Below are 15,915 nucleotides of genomic sequence, written 5' to 3'. Positions count from 1 at the left end.
TGGCCTGTATTTGTATAGCGCTTTACACTACATTCAGTCCTCCACACATTGGTGATGGCAGCTATATTGTAGCCACAGCTGCCCTGGGGCGCACTGACAGACACTGGCACCATCGGCCCCTCTGACCACCACCAGTAGGCAATGGGTGAAGTGTCTTCCCCAAGGACACAACAACCGAGAGTGTCGGAGCCGGGGCTCGAACCGGCAACCTTCTGATTACAAGACAAACTGCCAACTCTTGAGCCACGATCGCCCGTGGCTGAAGAGTTGGCACCAGGAAGGAGACACTTCCTTTTTTACAGGAAGAACCCAGTTGGGGTGAGGAGAGACAGACATTAATAATAACTAAAGATTAAATACAGAGAGGTGTGTAGGCACATGGTGAGTGAAGACAAAACACTCAGTGCATCATGGGAATCCCCCAGCAGTCTACACCTATTGCAGCGTAACTAAGGGAGGATCCAGGGTCACCTGATCCAGGCCTAACTATATGCTTTAGCAAAAAGGAAAGTTTGAAGCCTAATCTTAAAAGTAGAGATGGAGTCTGTCTCCAACACTCCTGAATCTAAACTGGTAGTTGGTTACAAATCTGAAGGGTCTGCCTCACATTCTACTTTTAAATACTCCTGGAACAACAAGTAAACCAGTCTGAAAGTGAGAGAATCTACTGGTGTGAAATGGTACCATGAGGGTTTTAAAATAAGATGGTGTCTGATTATTCAAGACCTTGTACGAGAGTGTAGTTCAGTTTAACAGGAATCCAATGAAGAGATGCTAATGTGCTACAAATGTTGTTTCTCCTTCTCTGTCTTTATGTATATTTATTAGCAGTTTAACAGTCAATGTCGCTTCTTCAGCAGGACTGTGTAGGTGTGGTTTGACTCAGAGTCAAAAAATAGCCTACCTATCTGACGGGTTCATAGAAATATGAGACATTATGTGTGGCTGAACCCCACCCACATCCAACCAGTGAGAAGAGAGAAAAAAACGTAAAAACAGAAAGCTCCCATCACACAAAAGCAAGACTTTTTCAGACCATGACTACTGAAAACACAGTCACTGGAAGGTCTCGATCCAGAAAGGCTGGATGTCTTTTCTGTGAAAAATACATTTAATCAAGCAAAGTCAGAGCTGTGCTCTCTGTGGAGAGTCATAGTGCACGACATTGAACCAGCAAAAAAAAGAGAAAGAAAACAAAAGAAATCCCAATACTTCACTTTTTCTTTGTTATCTTCATGGTAAATGGTAAATGGCCTGTGTTTGTATAGCGCTTTACTAGTCCCTAAGGACCCCAAAGCGCTTTACATATCCAGTCATTCACCCATTCACACACACATTCACACACACTGGTGATGGCAAGCTACGTTGTAGCCACAGCCACCCTGGGGCGCACTGCCACCATGACCACTGGTGGCACCATTCATCAGAATTTTCTCCTTATCTTCGTTACATGCAGCTTTAATTTTACTTATCTCACTAATTGCATTTTGAACCAGTAGCTCAGCATATTGTAAGATGGAGGCTTAAATGAAGAAATGATTTTATTACAGAGAGTTCCTTTTCTACTTTTTTTTTGCAGTTTGCTTCCTTGTAAACACACCAAAGCACAACATCTGTCCATGATCTATTTCTTTATTTTAGCCACAGAACTTTGTTGCTAAAAGATTTATTCAAAAAGCTTCCTGGAAGTCAGACCCACCATTTTCTTTGAAAGCTCCTCAGCCAGGAGCTTGTTCTGCATGCTCTTCTCCTCGACTTCTAAGCTTTTCTGGTCATAGTTGACCGCCAGCTCCTCCAGGGCCTGAAGAACCTCTTTTACTTCGGCCTTTGCGGATTCATTCTCGGCCTGCAGCCTGCCGAGCTCCGACTGCACCTTCTCACTGTCACCTCTGGACGATGCGAGAAGCTGAGGGGCAAAGACATTCGACTTATTGCAAACTGTAAATAGAGAAAAAACTATTTTAAAAGTGGAACGGTGAAACTTCCCTGCTGAGCGCTCGCTTCATTATTTACAGAGCAGAGCTGCTGGGTCTTAACAGAGTTATCCTGTTTTCTGGCATAAAGAGCTAAATGTCTGCACAAACCCTGTCACACAATATTCAAGCAACTGTACAAAAGAATAATTTAAAGATTGAGAGATGGCTTTTGTGCCACCATGCTGTTTGCTGCACTGCTGCAGCCCACTGTGGGTCATTTCACTGAATGGAAGCCATTAAATGTAGATGTTCTCCGCTTGGAGTGCCGGCATATTTGCACTGCAGCATACGGCTTTTATTTAGATAAATGAATGTAACTTTGCGTTACTATAAACAAACCACGGTTGGGTAGTTAGGACTGTGTCAGTTCAGCCCGCAGCAGGACCATTTGGGAAATGATTGAATGAATTAAGTCCTTTTCATCCCAAAGCCTTTTTTAGGTTCTCTTCCTCAACAGTTTAGCCTCTCCTATGAAAACACGCTGCAAATACGTCTCTTAATTGGGTTTTAATGGAGTCTTTTAATTGCTGTTCTTCCTACAAGTACTGATTTACTTACTTGCAGCAGATATTTATGTGATAAAGTGCCAATTATAGATCAAATCCCTAGAGAGCATGTTTATTTGTCAGCAGCAGTGTTCAGTCATGTCAGCAAAAAAAACAACAATCGTTCCCCGTGTAAAAGTTAGGGAGCAATTTCTAAAACGAATACTTAACAAGCTTCAGTCATTCTTCAGTCTTTTCATCGATTCTTTTCTGCGCTGTTCAGCCACTTAATTCTATTCTAGATTAAACCACTGCTAGCATGTAGAACACAGCAACAGTGATACACTCACAATTAAACAATGACAGTTTAATTTCTTCAAGTGCTTTTTGGCACCTGAAAGGATTTTTTCTTTCAGTAATCTCACGGGCAGGATAATAAATGTCTCACAGCTGACTTCTATTCACAGTGCAGTTTTCATTTCCACATTCAAAGACACTGCAGCCCACCGTGAGCTGTTTAACCAAACTGATGAAAGGAAATAAAACCAAGATCCTTTACCTCCTCCTGGTCGAGCATCTGCTCCTTCAGCTTCTCCACCATCTGGCTCTGGTGGTTGATCTCGTCATCCTTTAGTGGGAAAGACACACACACCCACAGTCGTATTATGTGTTCAGTTTCCATTCACAACTATACGCTTTAAACTTACAATAGACGACAGCTGCATGTTGGACCGGATACCCATACATCTTTTTTTCACCATAACTGGATCTGCCACTGTGCGCACATTTTAGAAAACGAAGGCCTGATTTATGACAAAAAGGGAACGGCATCAGCAATTATATGGGCAAAATGATCGATCAGTAACCCGACAAAAGAAAGAGAGTGGCTTCATCAGCATAAAAAAAGTCAGAGTGAGACCAGTGCCCATATATAAATGACCATCAAAGTGCCTTAAACTTTCATTCTCTCTAATTCCCAGAGGTGGTGAGGTGTCTTCTTTTAAAAAAGTAATTAAATAAGAAAAATGCCCCAAAGCCCTGATTTCTGTCTCACTGGAAAAAAATACGGGCTAAAGTAATGAGCATGTTTTAATTCTAAGAACACTGCATACCTTCAGACACCTGCAAAGAAAAGTAGAGATCAGAGACAAGGCTCCATCTAGGTTACAAGCCAGACGTGTAATTACTTTATCTTATATGTGCAGATTATGAGTCAGATGAGCATATGCAAGCTCCAAGGCCAGCCTTCAGGCTCCTCATAACAAACAGCCATTGATGAGCTTTCTTAATAATACTGCAGTACTTGTAGTTCATGTAAGGTTATTGGACATATGCAGTCCAAGGTGTTTGACTGTGGTCGGAGGCTCCACAGCTTCCCCTCTAACAAGGAGGTGAGCTCTCCTCCTGAGCAGGTTGTTGTTAGCAGCCAGAAAATAAGTCCAACAAAGACACAAACACACTGTAGATATAAGCTGTTTGCCACAGAAACAAGATCCTGGAGGACAGTATTAGTTACACTACATATGTTACCAATATGTTACCAATGGTAACAGTAGAAACTACTAATACTGTAATCTGTGATTCTTCAGGTGTTTGATAATCTAAAGAAAACATCGTGCTTTGCAGACCAAAATGCAGAGATGGAGAACAAAACCATGCTTGTCAGGGCCCTGGGTCTGTGCGACCCAGGATCCCTGGGCAGTCATGGACTGGTGATATTATATGTATTTTTGGTGTTGCTGCTGCTCTTCTCCATGCTTGTAGATGTGAGTGTGTGTGTGTGTGTGTGTGTGTGTGTGTGTGTGTGTGTGTATATGGGTGCAGGTGTGTATGTACACTGGTTTACAGGTGCCTTCAGGCCTGGTGGGTGTGGCCCTGCTAGGGGACTGGCCACACCCGAAGCTACACACCTGCCGCTGATCAGGGCTCGTCGGGGGAGCTACTTAGGAGAGTCTTGGAGCTCCCACCGACGCGGGATCATTCCATGAGACTCCACGTTAGTCATCCAGTTGAACTGAGTTAGTGTGTGTATCCCCGCGGTTATATGTGTCCTGACGGCTGCGTCTATTGTGTCCCCCAGGAGAAGTGTGGAGCGCCAGACAGCACGAGGGGTGCTGAGACACGGGAGCGGAGAGCACTGAGACACGGACTATTCACGGAGAGACACGACACGGGAGTCAGGGAAAGCACGGGGATTTATTGTTGTTTGTACCATACACTGTAAATAAACGCACTGTTTGTACATAGAGCACCGCGCCTGGGTCCTCCTTCCCCACACCTCCCACGGTTTGCCATGCCGAACCGTGACAATGCTGGATTTTTTTTCCAGCTAATGAAAAGCACAAAATCCACTGGGAGACTAAACAAACTCTAAAAACTATCTGAAGACAAGCAGAGAACATTAACAGATGCTGAGACAAAGACTCAGGGTAAGACAGCACTTTTTGGGCAATTAGGAAAGTGGACACAGCAGGTGCAGGTGACAATAGTTAAAGACAGAAAGAGAAGTAAAACTAAACACAATACACTAGAGGCAAGCAATTATCAAAATAAAACAGGAAATGAGACCTAACACTAAGTTATAACACAAACTAAACACTCAAAAATACTCAGATCAATAATGCAAAACTATAACACCAAAAAACCAAAAGGTTAAAGAGCCGGGGTCATAAGAAGAGGAGGAGGATTTTTAATGCTTGGCTCTACAGAAGCTGCGGGGTCAGTGCTACCAGAGAAAAACAATAATATATATATGTCACATAGTGATCTGCAGCAGCTCGCACACGCCATGCGAGATGATGGGACATCCGAGGTACACCGCGACTGAGTGCAATAAAAGAAAAATCCCAGGTATCTGCTATGTATACATTTGTATCCACGAATACATTTAACATATAGAATATCATGCATCAGGTCTGTTATAACTGTACCACATCAGCAGAGACAAAATAAAATATATGCATCCCCAGGGATACATGAATACACAGGGCAGTGTGTGCATTCACACAGCAGGGCATGTACAGGAAAACATGTCAGTATATGCTTCTGCATATTTAAAGGAAAAATCTAGTAATGAAAAAGTAAAATGACACATTATAAAACCGCGTGTGTACGCAGAAGTCTTAAATAATTTAAAGCTTTAACACGTTTCAGAGTTACTACTTCCTCTGTGTTTGCTACATTACTCACTACTATGTGTATGATCCTGAACTCATTAACATAAATAATGTATGCATGACACAGTCTTTGAATTAATGTGTGCATAACATTACAGAAAACGCAGCCGTGGTGTGTGAGGAGCTCTACGTCCGTGCACAAACCATCCTCGTGCACTGTTCGTTCATTACCTTATCGTCTAGCTGTTTGTAGAGCTTGCGAATCTCCTCCTCGTACTTTTGCCTCTCCTCCTCAGAGATATGAACCACAATGGAGGAGGCAATAGAGCAGGGGGTGCAGGGGGTGCAAGGAGTGCAGGGGCTGCATACGTCAAGAACTGACTCCTCAGATTCTGGAAGAACCAGGGGGGCATCCTCAGATCCTTCACACAGCTGCCCCGGCACAGCAGCATCCTCACCTATACACAAGGGAAGATTTTTTCTCAGGTTTTGAAAATGTGCTGCTCTCTCCTGCAAATCCTACTGTAAGGATTAATGCATAAAATGTGATTAGAAGGTTAATCCTTAGTTTAGTAAGTGCCCCTAAGCACAATGCATGCAGTGTGCCAAAAATGAGTGTTCTTTACCATATAATCTGATTGAACAGCAGTGCAAAATACAATATATACACAACAGACATATTATCAAAGTGTCAGTTGGCTTGTGAGAGAAATAATTACGCAAACTCTACACCTCGTGGAGGGGACGGTAAAATGTCTGCCTGCAAGCCTAGTGCCCTCCATTGGAAGTATTAAGAGGTTTATGACATGTCTTTATAAACAGTGAGAGCAGAAGGTTAGGTGAAAGACTTCAGTCTGTTCATTTAACAAATAGTGGGATTCTTATGTTATTAGATATGATCCTGTCACATAATGAATTACTGAACACAGTTTACTTTATATGGAAAGACAGAAAAGCTGTAAAGTATGTCCAGTGATTACAATCACTGTCCACTTTGTTAGGTACACCTGTTTAACTGCTTTTTGTCACAGTTTTTCAGTCAGCCAATCACACAGCAGTATCTCAGCGTAGAGTTGTCGGTGCCAAACAGGCTAATCTGGGTGTTTTCAGAGTGCATTTTTCCATCCCACATTGGATGGTCTGAAAAATAAGAAAGCAGAGGTTCTCTATGTGGAAATGCACCCATGCATCCCAGACTATGCAGAAGAGCATTTGAACCTCGAAGCAGATGAGCTACAGCAGCAGAAGACCACACCACTGCAGGAAACCGAGGTTACAGTTTACACAGGCTTAAGTAGAAGATTGGAAAAACATTGGCAGTGGAAACAACATGAAGGCATGAATCCATCCTGTCTTGTATCAACTGTTCAGGCTGGTCGTGGTGATATGGTCGGATATTTTTCGCCTACTACAAATTGAGCATCATTCAGAGCCTACCTGAGTATTGTTGCTGACCCTTTATGACCACGGTGCATCGATCATCTGATGGATGCTTCCAGCAGAATAATGTACCGTGTCACAAACTGACTTCTTGGACATCACAATGAGTTCACTATGCTCAATTGACCTCCACATTTGCCAGATCTCGATCCGACAGAGCACCTTTAAGAGGTAGTGGAACGAGAGATTCACATCATGTATGTGCAGCTGCCAAACCTGCACCAAGTGTGTGACGACATCATGTCAATATGGACCAAAACCTTTGATGAATGATTCGAGCAACTTGTAGAATCTATGCAATGAATAATTAAGTCATCTCAAGGCAAAAGGGGAGGGGTGTACCTAGTAAAGTGTCCAGTGCTTGTATTTTTTAGGGTTAAAAAACAGACATAAATTAAGAAAGAATGAGTTCCTTTTGAACTAGATTGCAGATTCTGTGTTGCAGTGACCACTTTTCTCCGACATGTATGTGTAAACATCTTGATGCAGTTGAAAGAAGAGACTTTGTTACTGCTGACTGATTTCAGAAGCTAACTACGTCTGCCTCTGCAAGGCTTCACTACAGCACTCATCTGACTAATTAAAAGCACGATAGGTAGCTCTAAAGTAGAGGAGTGATTAAATAAAGAACTGGAGTGATTCTAACTCTAATATGCTCAAAGTAATCTCACAATGTACCCAGCTGACACTTTGAGCTCCACCTGTTGACTTGACGGTGTACTAATCAATAAAAGTAGCCACAAAATTAAATGTGACAAAGACCTGCATGTGTGTGTCTCTCTACTGCACACCACAGGAGTTCCTGCTCTGCAATTGAATGAAATTTATTGTGTGAGACAAGCGTTCCTGTCTGTGGGCATGCGGGACAAGATGGAGGTCAATAGCATCTTTCTCAAGGAGCTCCTGCCCTGAGGTGGGTAACAACATGGGGGGCAGTGAGGGGGGAGTGAGCGCGACGATGTTGTCAAAATGATTAATTAGGAAATTAAAAGCACTGAATTGCGTGGGAGACTGGAAGACAGTCGAGGAAAAGATTATGTGTGTGAAGGAGAATGGGGTGAAGGAATGAAAGAAATTATTTTCACTAAGAGGTGATCGATAAATCCTTGTTGCAACATTTTTAAAATTCAGGTCAGGCTCCGAGGGAATGATCTTTAGGAGAAAAACATCGGAAAAGATTCATTACACAAGTTGAATGTCAACCGATCGCTAGCACTGAGAGCGCTGACATTTGAAAAGACCTCGTCTAACAAAAGAGACGCATGTGCAAGTGTAATTAACAGGAAAAGTGTGTGCCTACGATGCTTCGTATACTTGTGTTTTTTTGTCTGCAAACTGAAACAGTTATGAGTGAGTGCGTGACATGTGAGAAGACCAGTGTAAGTTATGACTTTTCTGTAGATGTGATTAGCTCTCGCTTCTGTGAAGATTACTAATGCATAAGGTTTCATAAATCATAAGGCCTGAATCATGTCTTGCCTTCAATACAGTGCAGGGGGAATCCAATTATGCAAAGTGTAAAATTCTGAATAATATGGAATAAAAATAACCAAGGAGGGATTTTTAAGCGTTTTGGGCACAAGTCCAGCACGTTTGTTTGGCTCCCCTTGTCCCATATCTGCCCTGGCAGGTATTCAGATGATATCAAATGAGGTTAAATCTGCACTTGCGTAGACTGCAAAATAAAGCCTGCGGGCTGGTGAAATTTTCATTCCTGTCAGTGAATACTCCTCCATGCATGAAAAGGGACTGGGATAAGGACATGCACTGCAGTGGCTCTACTTTTCAGAAAAGTAGTGTTTTCTGAGCCGGAGTATCATCTCTCTCGAGCACAAGCTTTTCATCTTTTAACAGCATCGTTCTTTTTACTGTATGGCAGGCAGTTAATCTTTAAAAAAAAAGATTAAAGATCAAGATCTACAATCATTTGCTTAAACCAGCACTCAATTTTCACTCTTTTTGTTTCTTTTATAGGAGTAATTTAAGACGTCTGCAGCCACGCTTGCAGTTCTGTGATGCTTTGAGCTAAATGCTCACCGCGCTGGCGCTTTGCATGTTTTATTACATTTCTACCATCCTATTTTCACCTTTTATAATACTAACATTTGCTAATTAGAACTAAACACAAACTGCAACTGATATTAGTGGGAAAGGAATTAATTCTCTTGAGACCATGAACATGTTCAGTGCAATCCGTTCACTAGTCTCGAACAAAGAGGCTCAACCAGCAAACATCCCCACACAGTCCCTGGCATTAGCGCAGTTGAAAATATATGCATTTCATGGTTCTCACTGATAAACTCAAAATGCACAGGCAACTATTTTTACCGTCTCTTGAGGGAAGATGATGTTAAGTGTTTTTTATATCAGTGCAAGTATTACCGTTCCTCCAGCAATTCAGCTCTGCCTCGAGTCTTTGAATAGTTTCCTTCATTGACCTGTTCTTTTCCTTCTCCTTTTCATACTTCTTCTTCCACTGCTCTGCTGTGAGCTCCAGGTTCACCGATACAGTATTCCTAATGGTCTTGGCTCTAATTGGAGGGATACAGTGAGGGAGGGAAGACAGAAAGGAAAGGAAACAGTATGAGGGGAGGGTAAGAGGGAAATATATAGATAAGAGAGAGAGGAAAAGGAAAGTGCAAGACAACAGAAGAGAACAGAGAAACTGTCAAAACAGTTTCCAGTCGCAGCTGCTTGATGAAAATATGTTTCCATCTCATTAACTGGTATGCAAATTGGGTTTCTTCCAACTTTGGTTAAAAGGGATATGATGAAGAGGAAGGAATTTAAAATATAAAAATGTATCAACCCCCCTGAAGCATATTCACATCAAATATACAGCACTTATCATATAAGGTAGAGTATTTATGGGAGGATAAATAATTCACAAAAAAGTCTTGCTTTAGATTTTGTTTTTGTAGTGACTGAAACATAATCACTGCAAACAAACAATTATGTTTGTTTAATTAATGAACTTGAAGGTCAGTATTTGCTTTGACGTCTTCGAGGCAGCTCTCGTAATTCCTTCAAGTAGTCTTCAGAAATAGTTCTCCGGGCTTTTTGAAGGACATCCCAAAGCTCTACTTTGGATGTTTCTGCTTTTTGTTCCATTCTCTGCCGAGATGATCCCACATTGCTTCAGTAATGTTGAGGTCCGGGCTCTGGGGAGGCCAGTCCATGACTGATAGTTTTCCACAGGTATACTTGTACTGCACTGGCAGTGTGTTTGGAATCATTGCCATGCTGAAAAATGAAGGTGCTGCTAATCAGATGCTTTCCAGGTGGCACTGCATGGTGGATCAAAATCTGATGGCACTTTTCTGCATTCATAATTTAATCAATACCGGTAAGATCCTCTACACCACTCGCTGAAATTAACCTCCAACACATGACAGAGTGTTTACAGATGTCTGTAGATACTCACTGTTGTACCTCACTCCACTGGAAATACTGACATACATAAAAAACACTCCTTTAGACCTGTTGCCACTGGTTTTTAGTCCAGCTCTTTGTAATTTGGCATACATCAGCCTCTTCCCCCTGTTTCCTTTCCTTAGAAATGACAGCTGCCCTTACACTAACACTATTTTGATGAGGTTTTGGTGAAGAGTGGACAGATCAACTGAAGGGCCAGATGCTTCTCTCAGGTCCTGTGTCAGATCTTTGCTAGTTTTTTTCCTCCCCATTTCTTGAGGACATTACTTTTGGATACTGGTCATCTGCTGTAGGTGGTTTTTTTGACCTACTATTTCCTTTTTTTACTTCACTTGAAAAAAAAAAAAAAAAGGAAAACCCTTAAAAAAACATTCCCCTGAAAATGACCGAGTTCAAGGACTGGATTAAAAAATAGGAAATGTCCAAGAAAAACTTTGAAAGACCTTCAGAAAACCCAGAGAACTATTGTTCAAGATCACTTTTACAAAAATGCTGAAAGTCTGGCTCCTTGGAAGGAAAATATGAAGAAATGAGAGGGTGGTTCAAGACTTTTGCACAGTGCCATACAACAAAAATATGTGGTTTTTACAGCTGAAACAGTTACACTGAAACACCTGCAGCACTCAGTGGCTTTCCCTTCATTTCACACTACAGTGAGAAAACACTGTCTGTATTCAATTATTCCCTGACATTAGTCAGACAAACGGTGTTATCCAGAGTCTCATCACATCAGAATATAGATAACATGTTGTTTGGATAGGGAAATGCTGAAAATCAAACATCAGGTGGCATATGTTCTGAATGCTGAACAAAGTGGTCATGACTTATTTATGCTCTGCATAAATACACAGTCCACCCATAAAACCTGTACTTTTAATAATGAATGAAACAACAATAACAACAATAATGAGCTTAAGCTAGGATTGCAGACCTAATACTGTTGACTTTTATGTCCATTCAAAGGCTTTTCTGAGAAAATATGCTGAATTCTACAGGGCAGATGTATTTAATGTCGTTTTACAGTATTTCTTATACATTCTATTAATCTTTAAAATAGATCATTGTTGGCACTGTACAGCTAGTGCTTCTGACAAAAGAGAAAAGAGACCAAATCTTTACATTCAAACATCCATTGTGAATTCTCTAACTGCCTTTGCTCTGTAATACATTATTTATTTCAACCAACACTCCAATGTCAGTCTCAATTCATTGGTAGGGGGGAAAGGCTGGATGTCCACAAAAAAGCCTTTTCAGGATCTTTCTTTTCAATCTGTGGTTTTTTTTAAGTCGACAGCAAGTAAAGAGAGGAAATCTGGCAAGCAAACCAAATCAGACTCCATGAATGCAGCTTACCTATCTGAAGAGTGGGGTAAAACAGATTTTGAACAAACAAGACCCAAACTACAAAAAAATAGCCTGCTTCTAAAGCAACTTCGTCAAAGGAAAAGTTAGAGGAAGTAATATGTGAACAGCATATCTGAGGTGAGCACATTTCAGCAAAAACATCCCCGCGACTGCAGCTGAGAGAGACGCAAATGTGTGCTGTGTTTCGCAGCGCAGACGTTCATGGCTACTTAGCATGGAAGAACGTTACCGTTGGCCAAACATCAAGGTGGATTTGGTCTCTGTATCGTTGTAGCTAGAGGGAGAGCAACAGATAAACATGGTGGTGCGGCAGTTCCCGCCCAGCGAGTCCTGTAGGATGCGAGTCATTTTACTGTCACGGTATGGCACATGGGATTTCTACAAAGAGATAAAAAGAAGCGAAGAAAGAGGATTAAAGATAGCAACGGGCAGTGAAAAAGACAAACGAGAGGATTGAAAAGCTGAAGGAAATACTGAATTGCTGCAAGACAGACGTGACGTCTGTCTTTGAAAAACTAAAAATATGTGTTGTTTTCATCGGGAGAAAACAAAGGAAAAGGTGATTTCTCTCTCTCTCTGGTAGATAATTGACAGTATAACCTTTTTAACACTTGAAATGTTTTCAAAAAGACTTTGTCCTTGCTCAGAAGACTGAATAGCAGCAGCATTTCTAACAGATTTCTGAGGCATTTACAGCCTGAGAGCCTTTCCTTTAAGTTTACCAAGAGTTCCCTAAGCCTTTTCAGCTTGTTTCTTTAAAGCCTTCAGAGGCGTATAATAACACAAGACGGGGAGTTTTTTTTAATTATAACGACAGAGCTTTAAAGGAGTGGGTAGACTGGATTGTATTACCAGCTGTAGCAGCGGTGGGAATTATGGGTGAGGAGGGACGGATATCTGCTAACAAGCTAGCATGTTTCTACAAGCATTCATCCAACCCAGCTGCAAGACAACAGTGTGGATTTCATTCAAGGTGCACTGCTGTGATTTCCAGCGGCAAATACTTCAGTGTAACTGCATCTCACATGTTACACAGCTGGGGTTTGGGAGTACTTTAAAAAGTAGAATGTGGCAGTGACACAATAATAATAAATACATAGGTTTCGCTAAAACTTGTGCTTATGACCCATTTGGACATAGCCATATCAGCTTGTTCCTAGTTTTAATCTCAAGCTTAGCTAGCCAGATGCTGATAGTATTTGCAGTATGAATACAAAACTGCTAATCTAACTAATGCTTTTCCTAAAATGTCAAAGCGTGCTATTCCTTTATATTGGATGTACAGGGTGGGCCATTTATATGGATACACCATAATAACATGGGAATGGTTGGTGATATTAAAGTCCTGTTTGTGGCACATTAGTATATGTGAGGGGCAAACTCCTCAAGATGGGCGGTGACCATGGTGGCCATTTAGAAGTCGGCCATCTTGGCTACAACTTTTGTTTTTTCAATAGGAAGAGGGCCATGTGACACATCAAACTTATTGGTAATGTCACAAGAAAAACAATGGTGTGCTTGGTTTCAACGTAACTTTATTCTTTCATGAGTTATTTACAAGTTTCTGACCACTTATAAAATGTGTTCAGTGTGCTGCCCATTGTGTTGGAGTGTCAATGCAACCCTCTTCTCCCACTCTTCACACACTGATAGCAACACCGCAGGAGAAATGCCAGCACAGGCTCCAGTATCCGTAGTTTCAGGTGCTGCACATCTCGTATCTTCACACCATAGACAATTAGCTTCAGATGACCCCAAAGATAAAAGTCTAAGGGGGTCAGATCGGGAGACCTTGGGGGCCATTCAACTGGCCCACGACGACCAATCCACTTTCCAGGAAACTGTTCATCTAGGAATGCTCGGACCTGGCACCCATAATGTGGTGGTGCACCATCTTGCTGGAAAAACTTAGGGAATGTGCCAGCTTCAGTGAATAGAGAGGAAACACATCATCATGTAGCAATTTCAAATATTCAGTGGCCTTGAGGTTTCCTTTGATGAAGAATGGACCCACTATCGTTGTGCCCCATATACCACACCAAACCATCGCTTTTGTTGTTCCAACAGTCTTGAAGGGATCCATCCAATGTGGGTTAGTGTCAGACCAATAGCTGTTATTTTGTTTGTTAACTTCACCATTCACATAAAAGTTTGCCTCATCACTGAACAAAATCTTCTGCATGAACTGAGGGTCCTGTTCCAATTTTTGTTTTGCCCATTCTGCAAATTCTGTACGCCGATCTGGGTCATCCTCGCTGAGATGCTGCAGTAGCTGGAGTTTGTAAGGGTGCCATTTGTGAGTAGCTAATATCCGCCGAAGGGATGTTCGACTAATGCCACTCTCCAGGGACATGCGGCGAGTGCTACGCTGTGTTGCTGAATGAAGCTAGGACAGCCACTGATGTTTCTTCATTAGTGACAGTTTTCTTGCGTCCACATTTTGGCAAATCCAACACTGAACCAGTTTCACAAAACTTAGCAAGCAGTTTGCTAACTGCGGCATGGGAGATGGGTGGTCTCGTAGGGTGTCTTGCATTGAAATCTGCTGCAATGACCCGGTTACTGCGTTCACCAGATATCAACACAATTTCGATCTGCTCCTCACGTGTTAACCTCTTCGACATGTCAATGGCTGTGAACAAAGGCAAACTTGTAAATAACTCATGAAAGAATAAAGTTACGTTGAAACCAAGCACACCATTGTTTTTCTTGTGACATTACCAATAAGTTTGATGTGTCACATGGCCCTCTTCCTATTGAAAAAACAAAAGTTGTATCCAAGATGGCCGACTTCTAAATGGCCACCATGGTCACCACCCATCTTGAGGAGTTTGCCCCCTCACATATACTAATGTGCCACAAACAGGACTTTAATATCACCAACCATTCCCATGTTATTACGGTGTATCCATATAAATGGCCCACCCTGTAGAGCTATCTTCAGATACACACAGCAGATTTATTGTAGTGTGTAATTTGGCCTTGACTAGCTACTAAACTAATTACCTAATTTGTGAAATTTAGGTTGTTTTAATCTAATACTTTCAGCTAATTCACTGCAGCCTGAACCCAGGTTTGGGGGAAAAAATGTTTAAACAACATGAAGCTAATGATAGACCTCGGAACAAATCTCCACCGTACCGTTCCTTCAGCCAGCGCTGAGATGACGTTCCCCAGGGCCGACAGAGACTTGTTGATGTTCTTAGCCTCATCCAGCACCGCTCCCTCGGCGCCTGTCTTACTGACCTGACACACATACACCCGCAGACAGGAGGAATTAGTCCGTAAAGAACATTATCAGCAGGGAAATTATGTTTATTTTCCTGGTGGCACTGACACTGTGGTGTAATTTAGCAGTGAGAGGGTTCACTCTGTGCATTTTCAGTTAATTTGTTTCAGTGAATTGTTGCAATAATTGACATTTTGCATGGCAAAAATGTCAAATGGCAGCATGCAGCTCCACAAACTGTAGAAAATCAAATTTGCAATAATAAAAAAAATCAAATATGAGTAAATTTGTTTAAATGTAACTGTTATTTTAAAGAAATACACAGAAATAATTATTAGAAATCTGTCTTGCAATAAAACTGCAATAAAAAGCACTTCCACAGCATCAGAATGAAGAATTTGTGCATGCACAGCTAATTGCTAACAGACAGGAACACTGACAAGCCCAGACGATTTCCACACTTTGAAAGGAAAGGCACACGTTATTCTGTCATAATCGCCATGGGATGCAATTATTTACGGCAAAATAATGAGGAGCTTAATTACAGAGGAGAGCAAGTCGTCCTATCAAAGCCTTCTGTGGACCATACGTCAGGCTCCTGTTCAGCCCAGTCAATAACGTTTTGTACCAAAGCCTAAAAAGCTGCTGGAGTAGAACCTTTTACTTATTGAGCCCCAGGGAGGACCAAGACAACTTACAGATGCACTATCAGCACTTATCAGCTACAAACCACAGACATCAACATCTATCCAGACTCTACTGCAATCTAACGCTCTAAGTTTTCTACCAATACTATCAACACAAGGAGCCAAGGGCCAGGTTTAGCGGTGCCTCTAATGTATTTTCTATTTGCTTTCCAGCGTTTGAAC

General features: G+C 41.7%; 1 protein-coding gene across 1 annotated transcript in view; it reads right to left on the bottom strand.

Moving 5' to 3' along the window:
- Positions 1 to 15,915, bottom strand: part of kif5ab (kinesin family member 5A, b) — a 76,842-nt gene that overhangs the window by 30,169 nt on the left and 30,758 nt on the right. The window contains exons 9-14 of the mRNA XM_080891733.1: positions 14,959 to 15,063; positions 12,047 to 12,195; positions 9,400 to 9,548; positions 5,809 to 6,035; positions 3,021 to 3,089; positions 1,700 to 1,906 (exon numbers count right to left, since the gene is read on the bottom strand). Coding sequence (XP_080747859.1) covers positions 1,700 to 1,906; positions 3,021 to 3,089; positions 5,809 to 6,035; positions 9,400 to 9,548; positions 12,047 to 12,195; positions 14,959 to 15,063 — 906 coding nt within the window. The remainder of the gene's footprint in view (positions 1 to 1,699; positions 1,907 to 3,020; positions 3,090 to 5,808; positions 6,036 to 9,399; positions 9,549 to 12,046; positions 12,196 to 14,958; positions 15,064 to 15,915) is intronic.

Source organism: Rhamphochromis sp. 'chilingali' (assembly GCF_963969265.1).
Source record: "Rhamphochromis sp. 'chilingali' genome assembly, chromosome: 9".
Taxonomy (NCBI): Eukaryota; Metazoa; Chordata; class Actinopteri; order Cichliformes; family Cichlidae; genus Rhamphochromis; species Rhamphochromis sp. 'chilingali'.
Note: the sequence above shows the minus strand (reverse complement) of the source record. Positions and strands in the feature narration are given on the sequence as shown.